This window comes from Diadema setosum, chromosome 19 (genome assembly GCF_964275005.1).
Source record: "Diadema setosum chromosome 19, eeDiaSeto1, whole genome shotgun sequence".
Taxonomy (NCBI): domain Eukaryota; kingdom Metazoa; phylum Echinodermata; class Echinoidea; order Diadematoida; family Diadematidae; genus Diadema; species Diadema setosum.
This window is the reverse complement of record NC_092703.1, coordinates 16,871,836-16,899,392: the sequence shown is the minus strand read 5'-3', so window position 1 is coordinate 16,899,392 and position 27,557 is coordinate 16,871,836. Positions and strand designations below refer to the sequence as shown.

Genomic DNA, 27,557 nt, shown 5'->3' with positions numbered 1-27,557 from the left:
AGAGATGAATTATGTATTGATTTCTTGTTTAGATAGTGTCACTGCCAGTTTCAAAGGTTACTAGAGCACTACACCTTCACAAAATCAAACTGTGCATAATAACTTCACCCTGCTCACTATCATTAGAAGTGTATTACGTCTATGTGATAATTACAACATTACAACACAAGGAAATGTTGACAGAGTGGGTTGAATAACTTTCACTAATGGCATACACGAGTAGTACATGTATATGCTTTCCATTTTATTTTCTTGTCTTTTGCTTTCATGTTTGTTAATATTTTGTTCTCTCCAGGGATGTGTCGAATAATGAAATCGAAATTGTTCATCCTGGAACATTTTCCACCCTCATCAATCTCTACAAACTGTGAGTAAAAAAAAATCGAGAATCTTCGTGTGACGTTCTTTAAAAAAAAAAGATTTTAAAGGCAGTATATACCATTTGCAGGTGAAACCCAGCTTTAGTTTTTCAAATATAGTTCTGAAATGTGAGTTATGGATAGAAATAACCAATGTAAAAATTTGAATCAGTATAATTAATGTTAAGTATTGTTAGATATACAAAATGTGAACAATAGTTACAATAAAAATGTTTCTAGACTAGACAACTACAGATATGGTTTTGTGAGAAAAATATTGACATCTTATCATTTAGGCTTTATTCAGAAATTTTTACATGGTAGGCTGTTTTGCGATACAACTGACCTACGCATATGCATCAAAATGTGATATCTTGAACATTTTTTTTTTTAAATCACTATTCCCAATGATAAACAGTACCTTTAATCCTAGAATTCACGGAGTAAAGAATGGAGCAAGCAGACAAAGATGTTTTGATATCAAAGTTCAGCAATTTGTCAACTCTTCAAAAATCAAAACAAATACTTAGTAGTCTTTTTACCATACTAAAAAAGTCATTATCTAGCAATGCACTTCAGACACTTTCGGTCTAAGTGCATACTTTGTGCTCATTAAAGTTTTTGAAAATTTGTGGAAAAATTGAAAAGATCAGCACTTGCCTCAATTTGTATATATTTTTCATAGATATTCTTTACAAATATTCAATCGGGAATGATTAAATCAGTTGGATCTGTCTTTTTCGTTTTGTCTAGTAAATTATATCATGTTACAGTGAATGTGGTATTTGGAGAAGAGCAAGTGACATGCACACTCTTGTAATATTGGGAAAATAATCCTACGTTTTTAAACCGACAATACCAACTCGAAGATTCTGTCGTGCTGTATGATGCTTGTTCTGCACACGAGTAATCGCAAATTTTATGAAAAGGAGAAAAATATACCCCACAACTTTTTAGTATTAGGGTGACGCCAGAAAAAAAAAATCAAGGAGCGTTTGAACACATCTTCTCCAAAACAGTAAGTTAGCGCGTTATAAGAGTTTGTTTATCCATCCCGTTGCTAAGTGTTCCAACTGTAAAAGTTATGAGCGAGCTAAACATCGTAATCATGTTTTGCTTCTACACAGAATAATGGCAGAAAACAACATCAAGTTCCTTCAGAATCGCACATTTGAAGGTCTTGTGCGTTTAGTCCATCTGTGAGTACTCCTCTCTATCAGTTTACATGATTATGTGGGCAGACAACATCTCTTCCAAAAGATGCTCATACGTATTCGAAACCATAGATTTGGATTTAAAAACAGCTCGATGACTCATAACCGAGTTATGAGCTTGTGTTGCAATTAAGATGTTTATGACTATATGTCGTGTGCCCGGTCATTCATATTCTGTGAATAAGCAGGTTAAGTTGGTTTTCTTTTTGAATTCCTCAGTTAAAATTCATACGTATACATGTACTCCGCAAATAAAAAAAAAAAAATGCAGAAAATACAGAACTAAAATACAAAGTAAAACAAAACTTGACTTAAAGTGCACATAAGTCATGGTGTTGTTTGTCAATATTTTCTTATTGTATATATTCTACGCACAGTATATATTTTCATTAACGTTTCCTATTGGTCTGTAATTGCAAGAAATTTCTCAATTTGGGCAATCATATTTGAACGTATAGTTACAAAACGTAAACGTTGCTGGAACCACTAATTTGGAAGATGTTAGGAAGTACCATATACTGACAGAGAATGACTCTTCTGAAAAGACTTTAGAATTGCTTTCGAAGAATAATATTTGAAAGGAAAAAAATATGTTGTAGTATGGTTTAAGTCGTATTTCCCTAAAAAAAAAAAATTGACAAACGCTTTTCCTTGTTCTTTTAGCTGGGTATTTTTTTTTTTTTTTTTATTTCGTTCCGTCTTTCTGCTCAGTGACCTTAGCGGAAATCCTCTTCATCTTATCTCACCTGGAGCATTTGCCTCACTGAGGGCGCTGCCAACACTGTAAGTTTCCTGGCCCCGTCCCCTTTTAAATCATTCCACCAAAAATGTTGGTCTTTGATTAACCATTCATGCGCACATTGAGTTATGAGCCCGTGGGAATTCCCTAATCCCCCACTTCCTGATTTATTTGAGAACTTATTGACATTGATCAAGGCACTTGACTCCAATATACAGTTATTAACTGGCAAGCAATCCAACAAGATTCCATATTCATCATGTCCGTCATGTCCGTCATGACCTAGATGTATACAGGGGTAACTGACAGGACCCTATTTGGAGAAGGGAATTTAGCTGAAAAGGCTATTATGTTTATTATTATTATAATTGTTGTTTTTATTATTATTATTATTATTATTGTTATTAATGATAATAATAATAATAATAATAATACATACAATTTCTATTCTATCAATAATAATAATAATAATAATAATAATAATAATAATAATAATAATAACAGTAATAATACATACAATTTCTATTCTATTCTATTCTATTATTATTATTATTGCTACTACTGTTATTATTATTATCATTATTCATTGGGCTTTCAGTCACAAATATCAATATTACATTATTCAAAACCAGAACATAATGAAGAGTTTACCTAAAACCATGTAACCTTTCTGAATTGTTCTATTAAACGTTGAATGCAAAAGACATCGAAATGGAAATATCCTCTCGAAAGTTGATCCTTTCAGAAAGAATTTTAAGTGTTGAAATTTTCCCCAGTTGACACTTTGAGGAATGATTGAGCAATCAATGAATCAGAGATTTATAAGTGTGGCTCATTATATAGTTTATCACCACAACACAGGATACCAGAGACAGTTATCTTTCCGAGAACATTATGAGGGCATATAACCCTTTGTGATCCCTAATAAATGTGAGCCTTCCGTCAACAACTTGCGGAAAGCGGTACCTAAAGTTCCTGGACGTCTTTTTATTCGCACCAAGGTGATACCTCCTTGTTCGCACCATCTGTATAATTTACGCCTTGTACCGAGCTTCTGAAACAGTACACCCACACACACGCACGAACGCGCGCCCACGCACACGAGCTTGTTCAAAGGAATGCGAAGGAGACATCCTGAAGAAACAAAAAGAAACAACATACATGTATCAGGGAGGTGTTACAGACGGAGTGGCAACTCTTCGTAATTCATGCAAACACATGTTTGGGTTCAAGGCGTTACAATGGGATGTCTAGCATTCCACTACGCTTTGAAATCATGCTCGGCACCGCTCTAGCTGCAAGACAAAGTTCGGAGACGAAGAACGCATTTCACCTTTCGTTGAATTACAAGCTTTATTTCACCGTAAAATTTGAAATTAAATACACGAATTGATTTAGAATAGTCTAGGAAAGAATTCATTATCATAAGCATGTATTTCTAGTTTCTTCGTAATGCGCAAATCGAAATGAAATTAAAGTTAGACCCTCTTAAAAAAGCTAATAATTTTCTATTATGCGCACATTTCCGCATGTTAGTTTTCTATCTTTTAATCTGGGATATTTTGATCTTTCAAATAAAGTACTCCGCTAAAGCGTGTTTCAGCGTGCTTTTAAACTATTTGCTCTTAAAATTGTAAGTTTTACACTGCATTTTGATTCGCTGCTCTAATTCAAGGTACACAAATTCATTGTTGCCATCACGTTGAAAGAGTGAGCGAATTGCAATATGGGCAAGTATTTCTGTGAGAGCGCTAGTCCCGATTATTGATGCTCTCTTTTGTCAAAGCACATGGGTAACACCTGTAGTTGAACGCATAACTTCTCGGCGGTGCCGCGCATGACTTCAAAGGAGAGCAGTAGTTGTCTCTCCTTCTCTAGCACCTCCCTGCATGTATTACAGTCTCTAACAGCAGCAAAAACATACAAACGAGGGATCAGCTGAAGACATAGATACTATTATCAATTAGTCCATTAGATTCCAACAGGACTCTTAATACCCTATCAGGGGCGGATCCAGGAATTCCGTAAAGAGGGGGCGTGTTTACAAAATTAAAGGGGGGGGGGGCGCACGCACCCCTCCCCCCATTTTTTCTTTTTATTTCTTTTGTTTCAACAAAAAATAAAGGGGGGGGGGGCGTGCGCCGGTTGCGGTCCTCCCTGGATCCGCCCCTGCCTATACCAATTTCGAGTTTATCGCAAAACAGGGATATAGGGCCTACCTGTTCCCCTTTCACTAGCTTACATCGATATTATCCCCACTGTCTCTACTCATCACACCTCACATTTTTCGTGCAATTTATGGTCACAAGAAGTAGGCCTATATTTCCGTGATATCATTTAGTGTGCGATGTGATTATTTACGTTGTGTAGTTTCAGCCATTTGACAGCCGCTGGAACATATCGTTTCCTCTTTCTATTTTTTTTCTTTCTATTTGGTATGCCTTTCAGGAATTTATCTTCGTTGGACCTAAACACACTTAAACCTCGAACGTTCGGTGGACTGACTTCCGTCAAACACATGTAAGGCAATACTAGTACCCACAAGTGTTTACATTGAACAAATGGTACATAGTCTAAATGTACTATACCAGATATACGCCCTATTAATGCGCACTTAACCCAGGTAAGGGTTTGTATATACATGTAGAACGGCATGTAGGCTAATTATGCATTTGGGCCGTAAAGTCTGGTAACGTGCGTGACCTCGAATGGTCGACGGATTGACTTCCGTAGACATGTGTAATCCAATCCTCCACGGTGTTAACATTGTATGAATGGTGCCCGATCACGGCTGTACAATACCAGATTATGTGTATGATACGTGCACAATTAACTCAAGTGCAGATGATTAGATGTAGGGTAATAATGCATTTGGAGTGCATAGTTCGGAAAAATGCATGACAGAGCAAAAAACATAGAATATTATACAACGCTTAGCGCTGGCTCCCCGTTGAAAATTCATGATTATGTGCACGACCATACACCGTGACGAACACAATTAATGTCTCATGGAGTCAATCCACCTTATCACAGATTATAATTATTATGAGTACAGATTTTCCTACAGACAGTAGTTCAGATTTTTTTGATGTAATGGAGTGGATTATGAGAGTGAAATATTCAAGTGGTTGTAGTTGAACTTATTGGTAAAATCACTTTATAGACTAACAATCGAGTAGTATATATCACTATTTAAATTCTTTTGTACTAATATTTTCTTCGACATAATCCCATAATTATGATATATATGCTCTCTCCAGTGACAGCGTTCTATCCATGATTACAATGTTGATAAAAACAGTTATGGATTATTTTGAAACATTACATTACGCTAATGATAGGCATGTAGATTGTTTGGAAACGGAAAGAAAAATGAATGAATGAATGAATGAATGAATGAATGAATGAATGAATGAATGAATGAATGAATGAATGAAATGTATATTCTTCACACCGTTCTTAAACCGTGGCTCTTTGTATCTTTGTTTTTACAGCTCACTGAGGAATAATCCGCTCTATAAGGTCGAGACAGGAGTATTCCATTCACTGAACATGACAGAAACACTGTGAGTATCTGACTGATCAAGCCTCATATTCACTTACCTTAGTATTACTGGAAGGCACACTTGACTTTGTATCCTAATTCAGGCAGTAGTCTGTTATCCGCTTGGCAGCACATCTGGATCCGTTTGTTCATTTTTTTTACCATGCATCGAAGTACATGCATATATGAATCCTTCGTCAATGTACACCACGGGCAAGGTTCTGTTCCATCCGTTTTATATCAGGTTTCTAGATCAATACACGGTGTTTGTTTTTTAAATAATTTTCTTTTGATTCTTTTGAAAGCCCTGGTTCAATCGTTTCCGTCATGTAGGATGTCAATAATTTTTGTAGAACAATCTAAACATTCTTGATCTTTGTCTGTAATGGCTCCATACCAAAAATGTATATTTGAGTATAAAAAACAACAACAACAGTTGATGTGGTATCTACTTGTGAGTATGACTTTTGTTACTCGTAACTGACTTTCTGAAATTGAAATGATTTTGATACATTTTCTCTCAATCCATAGAGATATACGTGGGTGTGACGTAACATCATTTCATCGCGATGTGTTCAATGGCTTGGTCGAGCTGAACACACTGTAAGTCAATCGTACTGTGTTTGACCATGCTGTCATTGTGTTCAATTGTTGGTGTTTGTGTGAGTATGCCTGGTAAATGTATGTCTTTGAATACTTACATGTACACAGTCAGTTCAGAGTAATGATTAGCGAGCTTTACATCTGGCGACGCTAACCCTATACGACGCAACTACATGTATTAGACCAATAAAAATATTGTTGTGCTCATCCTCGAGACAGTTGTTCCCGTTGCCCAACCCGCGAAGAGGCGCGTCATTATAGAATTAGCGTCGCAGATCTATAAAGCTCGCGACTATTTCAAGTTTATGACACTGTAGATATGCCAAGGCAAGCCTGCTGGCAGCATTGTAGAACAATAGGCCAACATATTCATCACCGTAGTATAATGGATAAGACGCCAGATTTATTTATTCATTTATTTATTTAAACGAGAAGGTTGTATGTATGGACAAAGTGTATGTCTAGTATGTCCCCCTCAACCTAGGTTTATAAATGAGTACCTGACAATGTTCGGGTAATCATAACGCCGAGGACTTCAGGATGAGTATAGTGGCACCATTTATACACTGCCCTGGATAAGACCATGCCATTATCAATATCAGCTTGCTTCCAGCCGTTTGCCTCTGCAAATGAGGTAGTGTTTTGACGACGAAGTGTGCTTGTTTGTTTGATTTCCAGCAAAATCTTTACAAAAAGACATGACGAATAAGGACGTAATTTGAGGGGATAAGCTGAATTTGAGTTGATGATCCAAATTGCCATCTGAATCAGTTTTTTTTTTTTTTTTTTTTTTTTTTTTTTTTTTAGAGGATTCTGTATCACTGCAAGGGCAGTTTCAGTATTTTACTGTGAAATTCCTCGAAGAATGCTCGGGGTGCCTGGTCGAAAAACACACGGCAACTTTATTGAAATTTCTAGAAGTCAGCCGAAGTTTATCCGCACACCAGCAGTGGTGAAGATGCAGCAGTCTAACATACTTCAGTTTTTAGGTTTCGCGAAAAAAAAAGAATGCTCCGAGAGTTTCAAGAAATCTGTTAGGAATGAGCTTCATTACCGAAGATCTGTTCTCTTCGAGCAGTTTCTGTTTTACTGATATGAAAAAAAAAAAAACACCACATGGACAAAGCATTCTTCTAGAATCCGCTTTTATTTTTATGGAGCTGGTCAACGATTGCAACTTCTATATAATTCTTATAATTCTTCGGGGAAAAGGAAAATGCTAAAGGCAGTATTATTTTGTACGAAGAGATTTTCGATAATACTTGCCCTGCATATGCCCTTGTATATAACCCCACCGCCTTTCCGACCGCAAACCAATATCGCGGCCTTGTAAATCTGCCATGTCATGTACCCTTGGCCTCCACTCTGTCCTACTATTAAGGTGTAGACACAAAGAAATATGCATATGAGAATATTATACTTAAAAGTACACCTTATTTTTAAATAGTGTTATGTTTATAATCTATAGACACATTCATTATCGTCATTTAAACGTGTTAATGCTGATGTGTCATCGCCATTAGTCTATCTTTGTATTGCATGTTAGTTTCATTGAAATCATTGTGTTGTGTTATAGTACATTCTCTAAATTTTCACGATATAGGAATGATACAGAAACTGGCTCTTGAATCTTGATTCAAATCAGATACACTGACGACTTCGTGTTCTGTTGCCTGGTTCACGACTCGACCCACTGCGAGGCGCCAATTGATCAGTTCTCCAACTGCCAGGACCTGATGCGGAACAAGTTCCTCCGGGTCGCCATCTGGCTCCTGGGCCTCAGCGCTCTGGTGGGGAACGCCTTTGTGATGGTGTGGCGCTGGCGAACGAGGCACAAGGAACCCACCAAGAGGGTACAGACTTTTCTCATCCTCAACCTGGCCCTGAGCGATCTCCTCATGGGACTCTACATGATCATCATAGGCAGTGCGGACATGTACTACAGGGAGGTAAGAAACTACTGACGAATGACTGGTAGCAACCTGGCCGTGGCGGGGTGACAAATCCCTTGTGTGCTGCTATTGTTGCTGTTTTTTTTTTTTACCTCTCTTTTGGTTGCCATGGTGATTATGCGGAAGTAGGACGGATCCTCTTTCAGAGTTTTGTGTGATCGCCATTACCACATACGGACAAACAGTGATTTCATTCCATTTATTTCACTTCACTTATTTTCCATTTCGCACAAAAATTATACACAGTCATAAACACAGCGTAATTGTGTGAATACAAAGTATTTCAAATATTTACATCAGCACGTAAATAGCTACTAAGGTAACAAACTTTAATCAAAATCTTATGGACTTGATTGTTGTAGCTTAGTAGATAATAGCCGGGTTCACACGTACAAATTAGCGGGATGACGATCGCGATGCAAATCTCGAGATTTGTATCCCGCTAATTGATGTACGTGTGAACCCGGCTAATGGGTAATTAAGTAGGCTGTTGGAAGTGGATGAGACTGCGAAAAACTCGCTTGTATATTACAGTCCTCCTCAAAAACAAACAATAAACAAGCAAACATATCGCAAAAAACAAACAAACAAAAAACACGTGAGAACAAAAAACGTTTTGTATGTGCAGCATTCAGGGAAAAACCGACAGAAGCAAGAAGAGGGAAAGAGAAGACACCCCCTCCCACAAAAAAAAACCCAAAATAAAACAAAAGACAGTGCAAACAAAGGAAATACAAGGTATTAAAGAAGGGGAGGGAACAAAAACAAGTAGTGCATGATCTTCGCAGCGCAGAAACTGTTTGGGACCAGGCAGAAAGAGGCAATTTGTGTCTGAATAGAGAGAATGTATGTGTACGTCGACTGATGTCAACAATCATAAGTGCATATAGTCATTATATCATACGATGTCTTTACAGTGTTGTCAAGGTAACCCGAATGTTTTTGGGAGCAGTAGACTCCTGTTTCCTCGGTGAATATCAGGAAATGGCGACTTGTATAACGAGGAAATAAGAAACTGAAACTGCTTGACAACGTAATACCAGGGGATTTCTGTCCACCGTTTCCATAGTAATAAAGTCCTACTGTGATCAGAATCATTCGAAAGATCAATTTTCACGATGGTATTACTTGCACGTGCAGATTACGATATGGACATGCTGGGTATTCGCTTAGTGAGCCATCAGAGTGGGGGTGAAAAGTTGCAGTGTAGTGGTCGATTCTTCACGCGCTTTATATATTTATCAGGGAATAACGGATTGAACCATGATTTATTCTTTGTCCGTGAAGGGGAGACTCTTATTATATATATTGTTTCCATAAAGAACCAGTAAGTCCCGGTAGATACTCAATTAACTTCAAATCACAGTTTATATCCATTCTACGTAATACATGACACAAAGTGAACAGATACCAGTGAGGAACTAAAGATAATGAATAACACAGTCAATACTGTCGCAAATAAATAAGATATTCTACAAGCAGACATGTCTATCTTAATTAGACAAGTATATAAGGTATAAACAATATGAATTGTAAGTTATATACAATATGAAGATACATGATATTCAGTATGATACAAAAAATGCGGTTGACAGAAAAATATAGTGGCTATATAATTCGATAGAACTTTGCAATTTTATTTGGAGGGATGGAGAGAAACGCAGATAGAATATATGTCTATTTGTCTATTCAAACCCAAGGACACAGGAGTACACTCATGCAAATAGTACTCATAATGTGCGGTATAGAGCATTTATATAAACTAGTCCAATTGCACTTTGTCTGAATATGCAAAGAGACGTAGAAACAACCACAATTACAATGCCAATGACTCAATATCTTGCCAAACATGGAAGGAAACTGCTGAGGGAGACACTAGAACATCTGAACTCTTGCCAACATACGTAGATCAAACCACCAGGAAGTTTGAGAGAATGGTCGTGAAGGAAATGAACCGTCCAACAGAATGGGATAATGAACTTTTTATGCCATTGATGATGTTGTTGTTGTTGATGATGATGATGATAATGTTGATGATGATGATCATCATGATGGTGATGAACAACAACAATACAAAATCATTAACTTGCGTTCACACGTTCAACTTAACAGAGATGAGAAAAACGGATTTTCACATAGCTTGTTGTAGAGTGATCTACAGCAACAAAACTTAGAACAGAAAATAATGTTAGACATAAGAATTCTTCATTAGCGTAACAACGTTGGTTTCAATCACTGTCATGCAGAGGTATTTTCATTTCCATGATTGAGCATTTTGCTAAGATCCTAGTTTCATTAGAAACTTTGAGGAAGATTGTAAATGAAAGGCACATACCTACAATTCATTACAATGTGTATGACACAAAAGGCAGACATAATTTGTGACAGTTCTACAAGGGAAATTGAAAATATATCCGTATGAATCGGCCGATTTCTTTTTTCACAACGCAAGCGTCCATTTTCTTCGTGAAAACTGCTCTTTAATGTGTGTGACAAATTCTGTCAAATTAACCTAATGAATGCTATCTTAAGATTTTTAAAAGATCTTGCGCTAGTATACATTAGAACGCGCAAGACATACTTACAATGTACGAAGAAGACATTTCCTCTTTTCATTTTGAACAGGAGTACATGATTCACAAGGAGAAATGGCAGTCGAGTCCTCTGTGTCAGATGGCTGGTTTCCTCTCAGTACTGAGTGCTGAAGCCTCAGTCTTCCTCGTCACACTCATCTCCATCGACCGCTTCCTCGGCGTCGTGTTCCCCTTCAGCCGCTTTCGATTCCACACCAAATCCGTGCGCGTCAACGTCTTCATAGCCTGGCTGCTCGCCTTCATCCTCAGCCTGCTGCCTCTCACTCTTAAGTCTGCATTCGGCGACCGCTTCTACGGTCGCTCCAGCGTGTGTTTAGCGCTGCCGCTGACGGCGGACCGTCCACGCGGCTGGGGATACTCGGTCGCCGTCTTCATCGGTTTCAACTTCGTATCGTTCTTCATCATCTTCTGCTGCTACACGGCCATGTTCATCGCGATACGCAGGGCGTCGCAGCAGTGCACCAGGCAAAGAGAGCGGTCGGAGGAGGTTAAGATGGCCACGAAGATGGCTGTGATCGTAGGGACAGATTTCTGCTGCTGGATGCCCATTATCGTTATGGCCTTATTGTCACTCAGCAAGGCCGTGGAAATCCCTCAGGTATACCTAAATACACGAGTTTCATAATGTATTCATAATTATCAATTATGACTTTGTATTCAATCCTGACGATCTCGCTAATATCACTTTAAACCTATCACGTGCAAGCTTTTCAAAGTATGAAGTTCTCGTGTCCATTTCACCTGGAATCACTTTGCTCATACCAGTTGTTGCTAGGTCGGACAAGCCTTCTGCAAGTTTTTTGGTTTCCGTTGGTAGCCCTTGTTACTGGAATTCTCACAGGTTTTGAATGCATTAGGCCTATGAAATTCTACTGAAGTGCGGTGATGAACTGAATTGATTCAAACGGAACAATTTGGCCATATGAAATGAAACAAGATCTCAGTGTGTCAAACAGATGTCAACAGAGGAGAAATTGATGCAATAAAATCACACACAAGAAAATCATGATATTTCTATTGACTTGGATGAAGCGAGTCGGAAGTACAAAGTATTGTATCCAACACATGGATTTCAGTTAAGGTTTGTAGGTTTGTTTGTTGGTTGGTTGGTTGTTGTTGTTCTATTTTTATGCGTCACTTTTTGGTTAACATATGATAATTTACATACTTCTGATGCAAGCATGCAATGCGAACTGAGAGAAATATGACCCAGACGTGAGTCTCCGTATTTCATATTATTGTAATACAGAATAATCTCTTAACAGGCATCAGCATGTCATATCGCGGTGAAAAAAAAAATCCATGACAATTCGCCTCTTCATATGAATAGTATAAAAAGTAGTATGAAAAGAATCCATCCATCGCGATAAAGACTGGAGGGAGAAGTTGATAATCATGTCTCTCTGCCCCTTGCTGTACCCAGAATATGTGATATATTTCTTTTAACGAATGTTTCTCCATCTCCCCCTCCCTCTTTGTCCATTTTCATTTTTCTATCCAGGAAATGTATGCTTGGGTTGCGGTGTTCATCCTCCCCGTGAACTCAGCGGCCAACCCCTACCTCTACACCATCTCTACCCTGGAGCGCTCTCGGGAGAAGAGTAAGGGCACACCCCCCACACACAGCACATGGAAGAGCGAGTGCACACGAGAGCTTAGTGTGGGCGATCTAGAGATGGTGCGCTTTGTGCGGCGGGACAGCGGTGCTCCCAAAGGTGCCGTTCGAACAACCTCGGGTCGCTAGTCACTTTCTGTGTGCGTGTGTGCGTGCGTGCATGTGGCCTTTGATTGGCCAGAAGTGACTGGTCTTGAACGTATGGGCGTACCAATGAAAACCGTGCCTGCTTGAAAACAAAACAAAACAAAACAAAGCAACAAAAAAAAAGTAGTACTATATTCGATTGCAACCTGCGAAACAATAACCTATACAAATCCATCTCCCAGAAAAAGGTCACATATTGGCAAAAGCACACAGGCTATCCATGTTGGGCGTGGAATAAATAAAATTGAAAATCTCGTTGATTAGCAAGCTAATTCTCAACCGACATGGATGATAATCATCTATTCTTCTGTTTCTAAAGTGAACGTTCGAAATATCTCTGCAGAATATTGTACGTTTGTCATGCTAGACGAAGGGCCTACAATATAATTATGCTAACAGTGCTCGGCTGGTAAGAGTAGGGCTCGATGAAAGAATTGCATCAGAATGCATGTGTTGAGGGCATGTTTACATTATAACTTTTCAGACATAGGTCCTAGGCTAAATATTGTAATCAGGAAACCAAATATCTCCAACTTGATTGATTGGTGATCAAGAATGGCGTGAATAAACTTAACATATTAATTTCAATGAGCCTTCATACCTCGATTGCACAATACCCTTTGGCTTTAAACTTCGTCATTAAACTGCCAGAGAGAAATCATTCGTGGTCGCAATCGCGAAGGGGACAGAAAAACATGATGTACAAAAATATATTTGGCCTACCCTGAAAGTACAGCATACTTGTTCTACATGTGACCACTGGTATATCGCATTATAATATTTGTACACTGTAAATGCGGAAGTGCTCGTTCGCCTTTAACACACTTTTCTGGCGAACTATTTCAAAGTTCCTGCTTCCTATATCCCATGTCCTATATAAAATATATATTCGAGTAGATTGAGAATAATTGCGATTATTGCGATTAATTGCGAGTCTCGACGAGACTCCTGAAGAAGGTGGAGGCCACCGAAAATTTGAGTACAATAAACTCATTCTTTATTGGCGAAACAATGCATTACTAGTTTATTTCTTGATTCTTCGTTTTATATATATTCATATGTGTGTATACATATATATGATTTACTCAATTCATTTAGGGATACCAGGGGTACGGAGGGATATTACACGTAAGCACCTGAAGAGAAAAAGACAAACTCGACATGTTATATGCAGCATGTATATCCAATCGCTTCGTTGCCTACATTCTTGTGTTTGATCAGTGGCTTAAAATTGAATGATTTCCAAACTCATCGTAAATTCTACTGTGAGCATGGAAACTACCCACACAGCCTGGTGCAAATTAATCATAAATAAAATGATGTTTCAATCTTGAAATGATATACCTTCTCTTTTCTTCAGATAGAGCTCATAAACCCAGATACGATGGCTATAATTATGTTTCTTATCAACCCTGTCACGTAGGCCCCATTATTCCCGTAATATGTCTAGGAATGATTTTTATCGCCAGTCATTAACAGTTGGGGCAGTCATCCAAACGATATATCTCTTTCGTTGTGTTACTTTCGCTTTTTTGATAAGTACAATGTGAAATTTGAGCCAAGGAAAAAAAAAAAAGGTCATGCTGTGCACATTGTTATTAGGCGCTGTTTAGCAGCACCTATCGTTTCAAGAAACAACCTTAACTTTTTAAATATTATTCTTGTTTAATAGTGTTGTAAACATGTTGCTTGTCAGTGTGCCTTTATTCTTATAATTATAATACATATTGTCAACTACTACTGTTTTCATTATAGCGTCACTGCCACTACCATTGCTATTATCATTGTCGAAGTCTATGAAAAATACACCAGTTTTACATAGATCTTGGTAACAGAAAATATGCTTTCCAAATTCCCCATCCCCCCCCCCAAAAAAAAAAGAAGAAAACACTCAACGTTTCATCCATGGTTTCACCGCAAACAAATTCTTCATTTCTGATAGTGCAGCTTCTTTGCTCCTCAGCCTTTCAACTGTGAAATTCACTGATATAATACTCTTTCTCTGATGTTTGAACTAAAGTGTTTTGAATTAATGTTATCCTCATTAGATTTGTCGTATTAGATCTTATTGAAATTTTCACAAAGGTGGTACAAATGAAAGCATGGTTTAAACCATGGACAAAAACCATGGAGCGCCAAGTGTCGCACGGAATATTTCGTTTGGAAACTGGTAATTTCGTCAACAAAATGACCGTTTCGTTAACGAAATTATCATTTCGTGGACGAAATGTTCATTTAGTTACAAAATGTCATTTCGTTACAAAACAATCATTTCATCGACGAAATTACTGATTTCGTAACGAAATATTTCACGCGACACTTGGCACTCCATGGTTTTTGTCCATGGTTTAAACCATGGTTTCATTTGTACCACCTTCATGAATTCGGGCCAAAGTGTTTAACGACGTCATGAACACGAATGATACTATTTTTTTTTTTAATCTCAGGCATACCAAGTTAACACGATTCTAAATCTTCTTTCTCCTTTCAGCAGGAGATTTGGCCAGTCCCTTCGTGCGCTCTATCAATCTAGACCTGTCTGAGAATCGGGTCATGCCAGTGGTAAGCAGCCGATGTCGCACCTTCACGCTGGCGCACTACTTATCCACGCCGAGTCTCTACCTGTCCGAAGTCGACGTGATGGTGATTGAACGTGACGTCGGCAGAGCGCTTGAGTTTCTTCATCGGAATGGTTACGTGCACGGTCGCGTCACAGAAGATTACATTCTCGTTGATAAGGTGACGTATGATATTACGCCATTTCCTCCTTCTTAAAGGGTAAGTTCATCCAAATATGTGTGTGGATTGAGTGAATGCAGCAATATTAGTAGAACACATCGGTGAAAGTTTGAGAAAAATTGGACAATTCCTTCAAAAGTAATTAATTTTAAAGTTTTCGTGCAGCCATCGTTGAATGAGATAAGTACTACAGTTTGTGACGTCACATGCGAAGAAAGATTTAAAGTAAATATATAGAAAATTTCACATATTTTTAGTCTTCTTATCCAGTGAAGTGGCAGCACTAAAACTTCAAAAATCCATAACCTTTGAAGGGATTGTCTGATTTTCCTCAAACTTTCCACTGATGTGTTATACAAATATTGCTGCATTCACTCAATCAACACATATATTTTGGTGAACTTGTCATAAACCAGGTCGTCTGTTGAGAATGAGAAGGGCGTTAAGTTGTCCCGAACACTATGGGTTTAGAGGCAACTTAACGCCCTTATCATTCTCAACCGACGCATTGTCCTTAAGTTTCATTAATACTCGTCTTTAAATTATTCTCTGCGCAAATAAAAGTGATATCGTGTTTTTGAGAAGGACAAGCATGAAGCATAGATAGAAATAATTGGACAGTCTCAAACATTTATGAGACTCATTCATGTTTATTTCTAGATGTTGTTTCCGGACTGAAACCGTGAGCATTGTCAAACCCCATTATCATGCATTGTATTCTTCCTGACCATTTGAGCCAAGTCCATCGACTCCCTTGAAAACAGGGAAAGGATAAATCTTAATTGATTCATTTCTCAGTTTCGTTGTTTGATCGTCAATAACGACAATTTGATCTCGCATAACCTGACTTTTATTTGTCTTCAGTAAAGATGCTATTATTTTTTTTTTTTCAGGATGGTGTGTGCCACGGTTAACAGCCTAAAAATATTTGCGTAAAAGATACAACAGTCATATCTCGTTTTTACTCACATGAATGAAAGACACATTTTCAATCTACTGAGAGCTGTCATACATTATATATATATATACATATATATATATATATATATATATATATATATATATATCATTACAAAAGAAATTAAGGATGTTTCTTTGCCACTGAGGAGAAAGAGCAAGTTATGGAGACACGCTATGAACGTCGTGAAATTCCATCACTGTTAATATCCGAAATAAAGACAAATTGAAATAGGACACAGAAAAAATACATAATGCATGGCAAAAAAGAATACCGATCAGCGATTTATTTTGTATATATTTTCTAGTGTGGAGATAATTTCTGTGACCGACATATTGTTTACGGTACAAACATTTGGCGGAAATCTGATGCACTTACTTAATTTAGCATCACATTTGTATTGTGCTTGAAAAGAGCGTGCTGTATACGGGAGGATATGACTTGCTTTTTTTTTTCATTACTCAACCTTGACCTTTCAGCTTTAACGAAGAGCATACCGCTGAACAATGCAGATATTCCATGTACAATACAGCGCGTGCACTAAATCAATCACCCTCGAACAAGCTGTATAAATATAAGCGAGGTACATGTTCCTGTGACCCACCTTATCACAACATACGTTTATACAAATATTGTGCTTTAATCTACATCACAACGAGTATATATGATTCGCATATACTCAACGCATATCGTGCCATTCAGTCTTGGTCCTTACACCCCCACACATTTGGAGAAGGCTAAAGTCCACTTCCCCCAACCCATCAGCTGCTTACAAACTTTATACTTTGCGGTTCCGCTTTGGTTGTGATATCATGCAGCTACACCTTAACGTAATGGCAATATTACTATTAACCCATTCTGCTGGTCGTAGTATATAGCAGTGATACAAACAAAAATGAGATCAGGCTTACAGCCTTCAAGTAGCTAAGATTCAGATAATATCTCAAAACGCAACCAAATTAGACTAGTAGAAAGAAAAAATGTAGACCAGTACCAGTGACTACGAAAACTACGTGAAAAGGAATGTACGTGTAACACAACCTAAATAATTATTAGATTGATCATGAACACTTTGGAGTAATATATAGAAATAAATGCACTTCTACCTTCCTATTCTGTATAAAAGGTTCGATGGACCTGCCATAACCGTATAATATAATGAAAAAAAAATGCTAAAGGTTACTTGCACTTACAACGACTTACTAAAACGGATATTTGCTCGAGAAAATGTGTTGCTATTGACCTCGTCTTACAAAATAGTTTATCTACTTGACGAGTATGGCTCAATCTGAAAGCAAAACATTGATACAAGAAATACAGAAATAGTAATGATGTGTGCTAGATTAAGTTAACCATAACAAAAATGGCACAATAAGGTGGTTCCATAAGAATGTAAATTGCTAGAAAAGTTGATTCAATGGGCATAAAATATTGACATAATGATAGTAATAATGATACATTATATTTGTAACGGACTTGATATATTTGTTTCTATACGCTTAAAACATCACTGCCTTTACTACTGTACTGCACTTAATAAACTTGATTATCCTCTGGGTATAATGCTTTGAAGACCCTTCAATTTGGTTTGTTTGTTTGCTTTTTTTGTTTGATTATTTGTTTTGGTAAACGGCATTTGAATGTAGCATTATTTGAGCATTATCATACTGATAGCATGACATAAATGTGGTTACTCTGTAAAATAATAATAACAATAATAATGTTGCAACTGTGGCTGACACATAGAAAGGGAGACATGCTTTCGTCTCGTACTTGAGAAATAAAAGTGCCTTTTTTCTCTTCTAGGTGACTCTTTTCTTCATTCTCCGTATCATTCCTAACTGAACAATAAGGAAAAAAAAAACAACAACACGTTAACTCTACAAAACCAGCAAACATAGTACGCATAATGTATGAAGTTAACTCCATCACCATTCGAGTATTCTTCAAAAAATTCGTACTTCAAAGCATGCGATAAACTGGGGTCGTTGGGTCAGTGCGTTCAGAAACTCGCAGAAATCGCTGGGTAGCTACATAAAACTGACTGTGTAGTGTTCAGCCTGTTGTCTGGATTTGTCAAATGTGAACTTATGAGAATTCCTTCTCACCTTATAGCTTTCATATTTGTAGTTAGATAAAAGGATCAAATTTCAGTATGAGCGACATGGGAGGACTGTTTCGAAATGTGTAGGGAACCCTATTTTTACAGTTCAAAATTGTGTTATCTCGTAAAGAGAAATGTGAGCCTATTAACTTTGTCTATTGCTCATTACAAAATTACATTTGTTATATTGTTTCATTCGTTAAATGTGTATCACGAAAGATACGAACTTCGTCAAGTACGTTCATACATATCGAATTTCATATTGAACCAAACCATTACAAATTGCATCGCTTCTAATAGTTGTCCAGGAATACATACATGTCTCTCAGTATCATAAACAACAGGCTTTTCGCGCAAAACAAACTATTAAGCAGACCTACCTAAATGACACTTATGTGATTAACATGGCACACAATATATATATTAATATATTCTACAATGGTAGATATACATTGTACCACACGAATAACAATGAATCAAAGAATACGTCTATGTTACAAGGCCGAACCCACCAGTGGCTCAACCTAAAATTTGACAAATGTTTCTCGAACACCTTAGTTTCCAGAATCCCTCCTTTTCTATTAGAATTCTTCTCCTGGATTTCAAAAGACCAGAATAGTATCAATTCATGTTCTTAAGGCATGCATAGTGACAAATATTATGTGTCCTAGTTCCATGGAAGGATATTTGGCCCCTATGATTTCATGAAAAAAAAAAAAGAACACGGTGACATGAAGGACATAATCTACGAGCATCACAATAGACTCGTTATTCAGAGTAGATCAGAGTAGATCAGAGATATCGGTAAGGCAGTCTATCCCTCTTTGCTTGGAGAAAACAAGCAGCTGCTCTCCATCACACGTCACCATCTTGCCCGACTTCAGGACGCTGAAACCCTCAGCTCCGATAAGTCCGTTGGCCAATCGTGGGGCCGGAAACTCCAACGCTTTCTCGATCACGACTTTACCTGAAGAAATGTCCTGTAGTTCCTCCACGACACACCATCCGCGTGACGAGTCACAGTACAAGTGGAACATCGTGTCCGTCCCTTGACTGGCCGTCAGCACGCTCAAACATTTGTCCTCCGATTCCTCAAGAAACTCTGTCGCTTTGGTGACACCCATCTTGTCCACAACACACACTTGCTCGCCAAACATTGCCGAGTGGACAGCGATGCCCGATTGTAGGATGTGTATGCCGTGGATTGGTATCATAGCATCTATGTTAATCGTCCGTAGCCAGCGAACGCCAGAGGGATGGTAGAAGTGGATGTTGTTGCCTCCGTATGGTGCTGTCAGTATACATCCATCGTTGTCGATGGCAACGCATACGGCGCCGGCGCCACACCCTGTCTGTATAGAGGTTGGTAGGGTCAGCTTTCGGAGGAACTTCCAGTCTTCGTCGTACACGTCCACTTGTCCGTTCTTCCTGCCACAAACATGTATCCGTCCGTCCTGTGAGGCACAATTGAATAAGTGCGTCCTGTCGTCCAGCACTTGACGGGACACCTTTGTATCAATGTTGGTGACATAGAGAGACTGTGTCTTTCCGTCACTGACAACAACTTCATTTTCACCAGCCGTACCTCTTAGGACAGGGATACTGATCGAATCCATCTTGATCTTGTGCTCAAGCACCCATCTTTCCTCATGACCATGTATCTTTCCAACTTTCTCACCCTCCACTCTCTCGAAGGCCACTCCGCGCATGACGCCGAAGATAGTCTTGATCGCTGCATCTGGGATGTCATTTCCGTCGAAATTACCATTGTTTATAAATTGACTTTCTTCGTGTACAGTCTGCCCATCAGGGGGCACATCCGTCACCGTCTTTGCTATGTTGGCATTGACCTCGGATGCATGTGATCCGTGGTATTTTCCCTTCAATTTTTCGATGTAAGCGTGAAGTTTTATATCAAAGTGGTGGAGCTTTTTCAGCAGTGCCTTTTTTGTCTGTTCTATCTTTCGGCATGTTTCTTCAGACTCGAAGAAGCAATGCTGTCGTTTCTGGTCCCTTGTGTCGCAGATCCGTTGAATCTCGCGTTCAGCTTCAGCGTTGATCTCCGCTATTGTCTTCCGTCGCTTTTCCGTGGTCCTGGCGATCTCGTCGTCGGTAGCCGAAACGATCTCATTCCTTACAGCTTCAAAGTGGGCATCGACTTCGCTGCTAATGCAATCCAATGACTTACTGAGCTTTTCTCTATCTGCCATAGCTGGTTCCACGGTTTGTGCTGCAGACAGAAATTGCTGTGAATATGCAGTGGCCGCGATCACTTTTCCGCCGTCCTCTTCCCTGCAGTGTACCGCAGTGCTATCCACTCTTTAGCGTTTTTGACGCTTTTTGTGGCTTATTTTGCGGGACACTTCCTCTTAGAGGGGAACACTATTTCCACACAGTCCTAGAGTCAACACACCTGACTCATATATCATGTGTACCGTACATAATCATCACACACAATCGGCAAGACTGTATATAATGTAAATAGTGAATCGCGAATGGAATATGACGGCAAAATGAAAGACACGCCCGAGCGCACAAATCATTACCGTCAGTGTTCATTGAGAACGTTGAATGTTTTGTCGCTGCAGGTTTGGTGATCCACAACACGAACCCGGCGTGGTGCGGTTTCGGTTTCCACTTTGCACTGGTTTAATCCTTGTCTTGGCACACTTTTCAGCAGAGTAACTACTTGAAGTTGAGCATTGCATCGGTGGTTCACAATTGTTGATGAGGAACATATCTTCTTTCGCGCCTTTCCTCATACCATTTGACGTCAATTTCTCCTGAGCAACTTCTCATACTATCTCAGCGCAATTCGATTGCCCTGTAGTTTCCTGCTTTGTTACTGAATTCCTAAAGCTACACCGTCCCGGAATCACAATAACTCCAGCCGTGCGTCGTTACCCAAGCGGAACAATGCCAGCTCTCTGTACAGAGGCCGCTCTCTTAATAGTATTATCATTGTCAGAGCTGCTAGTTTCCGCATATAGTGCCCTCGCTAAAAATAGCGAAGCATTTTCTTACGCTTGTAATCCGTCTCTAGTGTCGAATACATACAAGCCTCTTTCTCCAATGATATTTCATAAAATTTTGTTGCATACAGTTTGTAGTAAACGCAATCATGAAACAGGCCTATATAATTTTTTACGGTCTTCACGTATCTATATTTGTTTCCACATCTGAAAATCAGATACAGAAGTCGCGTTATTTTGGTTGCCACAGTGTTCAGATCAACCAGCAAAGCAGGTAAAGTGGAAAGGTCTGGTTTTGCCCCTAAAGGCCCAAATTCACGAAGGTGGTACAAATGAAACCATGGTTTAAACCATGGACAAAAACCATGGAGCACCAAGTCTCGCACGGAATATTTCGTTACGAAATTGGTAATTTCGTCGACAAAATGACCGTTTTGTTAAACAAAATTATCATTTCGTGGACAAAATGTTCATTTAGTTACAAAATGTTGTCATTTTGTTACAAAATAATAGTTTTCATCGACAAAATGACTGATTTCGTAACGAAATATTCCATGCGACACTTGGCACTCCATGGTTTTTGTCCATGGTTTAAACCATGGTTTCATTTGTACCACCTTCGTGAATTCGGGCCTATGTGTTTGTCGTTTGCTAATGGGATATGTGTTATTATTTTGCCCAGCTATTATTTTAATTTTATTTTCTCTCGAAAAACACAAATACGGTCAAACCTGTCTATAGTGGCCACCCAAGGGAAAGTTATATGCTCAGCTTATCATATTTTATTTTCTCTCGAAAAATGTGAACACAAATACATGTATAACAATGAGAGGATATATAAACTGATATGAATGAACACGTTTATACAGCAATAATTATGATACCATTTTTTTTTTCACTTCATTGGTCACTTCATTCGTCACTTCATTGGTCGAATGTGTAAGACACTTTATACAAATATCACGACAAAATGCAGGAGACCGCCATAGTAACCAAAGTTGACTGCGATGTCGGCTTCGAATGACATGTAGGCCCTTATAACAACAACAACAACAACAACAACAACAACAACAACAACAATACCTTGTTATGTGAAAAGATCAAGAAGAGAATGAATACCTGACAGCCCGTAAAAGAGAGTGTCCTATCATGATGTGTGTGTGTGTGTGTGTGTATTTCTGTGTATTTGTGCTTGTGTGTGAAATATGATGGAATTTTATGCAATTAGTGTGAAGTAGATGTCAATGATTTTAATATACCTTTAAAGTTTTTTGGACAAATTACAGATTTAAAAAAGATACAATCCAGGAAGATTTATTCATATTTCGTGTCTCTTTTAAAGCAGTCTTACTGTTTAGAAATTAGAGATGGCCACCAAAAATTTGTTTTCGCTGATAAAAGTATGAGAGATATTTTTATAAGGCCCAGAAGTTCAACTCTAATTGGAGATTTAAGAGAATTTCAATATAAGTTATTACACGGGGCGATTTATACTAAGGAACAGCTCCAAAAATTTGGTTTTGTGGCTGATAATTTATGTTCCTTTTGTGGAAAAAGCTCTGAAACTTACTCGCATTTATTTTGGAACTGTGAAAAAGTTAAATCTTTATGGCATGATTTCATTGAGTACTTTCAGTTAGAAGAGTTATGTAATTTAGCTTGGCGGGATATGCATATTGGTTTAGAAGGAACTTCTCACAGAATCAAATTGTACAACACTCTTATTCTTATAGTTAAACATATGTTATATTAAGCGAGGTCACAGTTAATAACACCGACATTGGCAGAATTAAAAAAGGCATTACTGATATGTCGAAAGGAAGAGAATGATATTGCCATTAGAAGAAATAAACCGGGTTTGCATTTGCTGAAATGGGAATGTTTAAATAATTTGCCAAGGATTAGTTTATTTATGCACTCGTACTTCTCCCCTTTTGTGTGTGTTTGATCACTGACTTTTTTTTTCTTTAGATATTTTTGAGTTCAGAGATAAGTATTGTGTATATGAAATATATATGCAGGTATGTGGATATGTATATTGTGTGTATATGTGTATGTGCATTCATGTATTGGTGTATGCAGCATATATCCTAAGCATAATTAGTATAATTATTTATGTTCTGAATGCGAGCAGAAATAATTGTGTGTTGTGTTGAGTGAATGTGTGTGCAGGGGGGTGTGGATGTGTGTGTATGTGTGTGTGTGTGTGTTAAGTGGATGTGTGTGCAGGGTGGGTGTGTGAATGGGTGGGTGGATGAGAGGTGGATGAGATGAGAGGTGGATGGGAGGGAGGGTGTCTGTCTCGGGTAAGGAGGTGGATGTGGTGTAGAGGATGGGGAGGTGGTTTAGATATGAGAGGGACGGTTTCTTTTTTTTTTTTTTTTTTTTTGGGGGGGGGTTAAAATTTAAAGTTATGAGTAGTTGAGGGTTGGGTATGGTGGAAAGGTGGGAATGAGGGTGGTTTCTGTTGTTGTTGTTGTTGTTATTCTTTTGATATAATAGAAATTTCATTTCCTGTTTTTCTAGTGTTTGGCTAACTACTGCTTACAATTGCATATGAATTTTTCTTGTTTGTTTTGTAGTTAAAAAGGAATGATCGGATAATACATTCTATTTTCTTTCTTCTGTTTGACTTCTGCCTTAAAATGAATTGAATGATTATTCTTGTTTTATGGATTATGGATTATGTCTCATAACTGTAGGAACATTTACATGATTTATGACAGATGTTATGTAGAATGTGTGTATTTTTTTTGTTGAATTGTTATATTCTCAAAGGAAATGGAATTAATAAAAAGATCACTGAAAACAAAAAAGTGTTTGTATATTTTGGACTCGTATTAAGTGTAGGTATGTGCGAATATCGTGAAGATGTCCATGGACTTTTGTGTATACAGGCATGTATCTGATTGGTGTATCAGTATTTGTTTTCTTTTTTTTAAGATACAGTGTAGGAATGAGAGGAGAATAAGTCTCCAGTCTTGCGTGAAACTGAGGTGAATACTAGTAGTTCTCGTCACACTATTTACTCAGCACTTTTCTTTGCAGTAATGCCTCAAAAGAATACAGCCAAGTGCGCTTGAATGCATTCAGTTAGGAATTCCAAATACCTAGACCGTGGTATTTGATTTTCTTTCGAGCAATATTCTTCAAGAGGACATAACTTTCTCAAGACTCAGTGGATTATCTTACTCCTTCTCATGGAAATTCCATAGATCAACTCTTTCGTTGTTACCCAAATGGACGTTTATCGTCACTACAGCTTACACTTTAGTTTATTTCAAGTCTGATCTCTCAGATTCTTGAGTTAATACTTCCCCTATTTTCCCTTCCGAAACTTGTTTCCTAATTTTCTCCTTATTTTCTTTGCTTTCCCTTTGTACGTGTTTATATCATCGTATACTATTTTTTCACCAAGCGTTTTTACAGACTGACATACACACAGACGAACGATTTTCCCCCTTTCGCGTGTATTTTATGACAATATGTAAATATCTGTGTTTACTGGGTCCCCTAACTCTGAAGGGCATTGCTTTTCGTGGGAATCACATCATCAATAAATTATCATTCTTAATTTTTTATCTACTTTTTAAAGAGGTATGCACCTTTGTGTATTTTGTTATTATCATATAGTTTTCCGAAATGATGATGAATAAAGAATTAAATTGAAATGGTTTGAATTTATCTACTTATCAAATCACTCCATCCTTGATGAATCATGTAATCATATTTAATATTCATGTCACCCCAAGTGAGCCCATTGGAAGCAATCTCATGCACTTTTCTCAAAGATGTACTTCTCTTTAAGATTTCTATGCAAAAAGTATACATGAAGTATTGTCTTCAGGGGTTGCAAAAATGATGCTGTTCACAATCTGACATGTTAGCTATTTTTGTAAACTTTACCCTAATCAATCTGATAAAAAGGGGAAAAAGTGAACTTCGTAGGAGTCAAAGTCTGTTGTCCAAGTCAAGCTTATCGATAACGGTCTCCTCCACCTGTGTACTTAAAGATTTGTCATGAAATATATGTATTATTCTCATGATTATATATTTGTACTGATAACTATTGCAAGAGAATAATATAGAGGTGGTAGAGGTTGAGGTTTGAATTTTCTTCAGTTTGTCTCTCTCTAACAAAATGAAATTTGTGAGATCGCAACTGCTGATCTGTAATTCAACGATCTCACAAATTTCATTTGTTAGAGGAAGACAAATGGAAGAAAATTCAAACCTGATAACTCTTGCTTATATTTTCATGACTTATAAATATATTTGATATTGCCATACTTAATTCTTCTTAATACAAGTGGAGAAATAAAGCTTTCTGAAACTGAAACGAAGTCCTCGAGACTGAGGGAAGTGCGTCCACTCGAGCTATTGTATTCGACTCTCGCAACTCTTTCCTGTCCGTCTGTCTGCCTTTTTTTTCAATGTTTATCTCTAGATGTTAAGTTGTAATCATGTTGATGTATAAATGAAGAGTTTTATTGCAAAATGAGCTAAGCGCCATTTTTGAAAATTTAGAGCAAAATTAAACCTTTACAGTAATACCTCACTTGTAGCATAACAAGGAATATTCTAGATGTTATGATCAAAAAATGTCGTGTATTTTCTTATCATTTTCTTTGTTTTTTAGCAGCTTTAATCACATATATCTAAACTGAACAAGAATGAAGTTAGCTTGTTTTGTGATAAAACTTTTCAAATATGCACATGTATGTATAGTGTTTGTATGTGTGCATGTGTATGTCTGTCTGTCTGTCTGTGAATGTGTATGTACAATAAGTGCGTACGGTCACTTCCATTCAGCGGTCCCTTCATTTAACTGATTTTGATTTTCCATTCTTCTTCCCCTATTTAGGATATCCGAAATAATAGGACTGGTGCTTTCTTGATCATGAGAGGAGAGGAGCTCGAACCAGTCGAAAACGGTTTCATCGACTCGGAAAACGAGGACGCTATCGACAACCTCAGCAAGACTGGTCTAGAAGTTGCGGACGAGGACGACGAGGACGACGAGGATGACGATGAGGAGGAGGAGGAAGAGGAGTGCCTGCCGCTGTTACAGCGCGATTACCAGCAGCTGAGGACTTTGGTTCTTCGATTAAAGTCGGCCATCTATCCTTGACCGATAGTGGGTTCCTGTAAAAAACAACTCTAAATTCTTGAGGATCTGACTGTTGTGCATATACTACACAGCGATGATATTCTCTGATATTGAATTCGAAACACGCAGGCCTTCGTGCTGTCAACTGCTGCATGGACTTGCCAGATCCGAAGACATATCGCCAGTTACTAGTGCTGAGTTATGAACTCAACTGGCGTTTTGGGAGGACCTTTTTCTGTCCCGCCATGTTTTCAAGTCATGTTCCCATTTTAATGAGTGCCACCAAGGTGAATAACAACGGTACTGTCGCGCTCATGTTGGAGCTCTGGACGTGATTTTTACTGATGTCATGCATCAGCGCAAGTGCAATAAAGACAAGTATACGCAATTCCATTCAAATTGATTTTGTGCAATGATAATGAGATATGCTGATTTCAAAGCGTTTGAGTTGGGTACGATATTGATTGAAGAACACAAATGTTTACGGAAAGCCGGAAGGTCTGGAATTGTGAATGCTGCTTATTTTCATATCATTTTCCCAACAGTAACCTTATAAATCATGCACAAGTATAAAGACGCAAAGTAACAAAAGCAAATCGCGTGCATCTCTCGTTCATATCATTACATGCTTCTTGCTTGATGGCATTAAAAAAATCAAACTTCTATATGTACTCCGATATCTTACTTACAAGATGCTCATGCTGCCTGGTTATACTGTACATTTTGGGGGCGGTGTGCTTTCTACCAAAGAGGGCGCAATAATTTTGCAAATGGCTCGTGTTGTTGTTCACAACACTTTATATTCAGTATCTACAAATCTGGTCAACAGTTAGACTCTTTTTGCGTGTAACTATCCACCGTCAGACTTTCGAGTCACAAAAGATAGCAGTTTCTTACATAATTTAAA

At 38.0% G+C, this 27,557-nt stretch overlaps 2 protein-coding genes across 2 annotated transcripts in view; one reads left to right on the top strand and one right to left on the bottom strand.

Moving 5' to 3' along the window:
• The window catches only part of LOC140242309 (uncharacterized), an 81,166-nt gene extending 53,942 nt beyond the window's left edge, over positions 1-27,224 (top strand). The window contains exons 42-52 of the mRNA XM_072322051.1: positions 296-367; positions 1,487-1,558; positions 2,285-2,356; positions 4,761-4,832; positions 5,807-5,878; positions 6,388-6,459; positions 8,105-8,408; positions 11,037-11,603; positions 12,507-12,741; positions 15,265-15,506; positions 26,405-27,224. Of these exons, the coding sequence (XP_072178152.1) occupies positions 296-367; positions 1,487-1,558; positions 2,285-2,356; positions 4,761-4,832; positions 5,807-5,878; positions 6,388-6,459; positions 8,105-8,408; positions 11,037-11,603; positions 12,507-12,741; positions 15,265-15,506; positions 26,405-26,671 (2,047 nt within the window). The 3' untranslated portion in view covers positions 26,672-27,224. The remainder of the gene's footprint in view (positions 1-295; positions 368-1,486; positions 1,559-2,284; positions 2,357-4,760; positions 4,833-5,806; positions 5,879-6,387; positions 6,460-8,104; positions 8,409-11,036; positions 11,604-12,506; positions 12,742-15,264; positions 15,507-26,404) is intronic.
• Positions 19,351-21,078, bottom strand: LOC140242514 (uncharacterized). The gene has a single exon (XM_072322248.1). The coding sequence runs from the start codon at positions 20,776-20,778 to the stop codon at positions 19,351-19,353; it is 1,428 nt and encodes a 475-aa protein (XP_072178349.1). The 5' UTR covers positions 20,779-21,078.
• Positions 27,225-27,557: the final 333 nt, after the last annotated feature.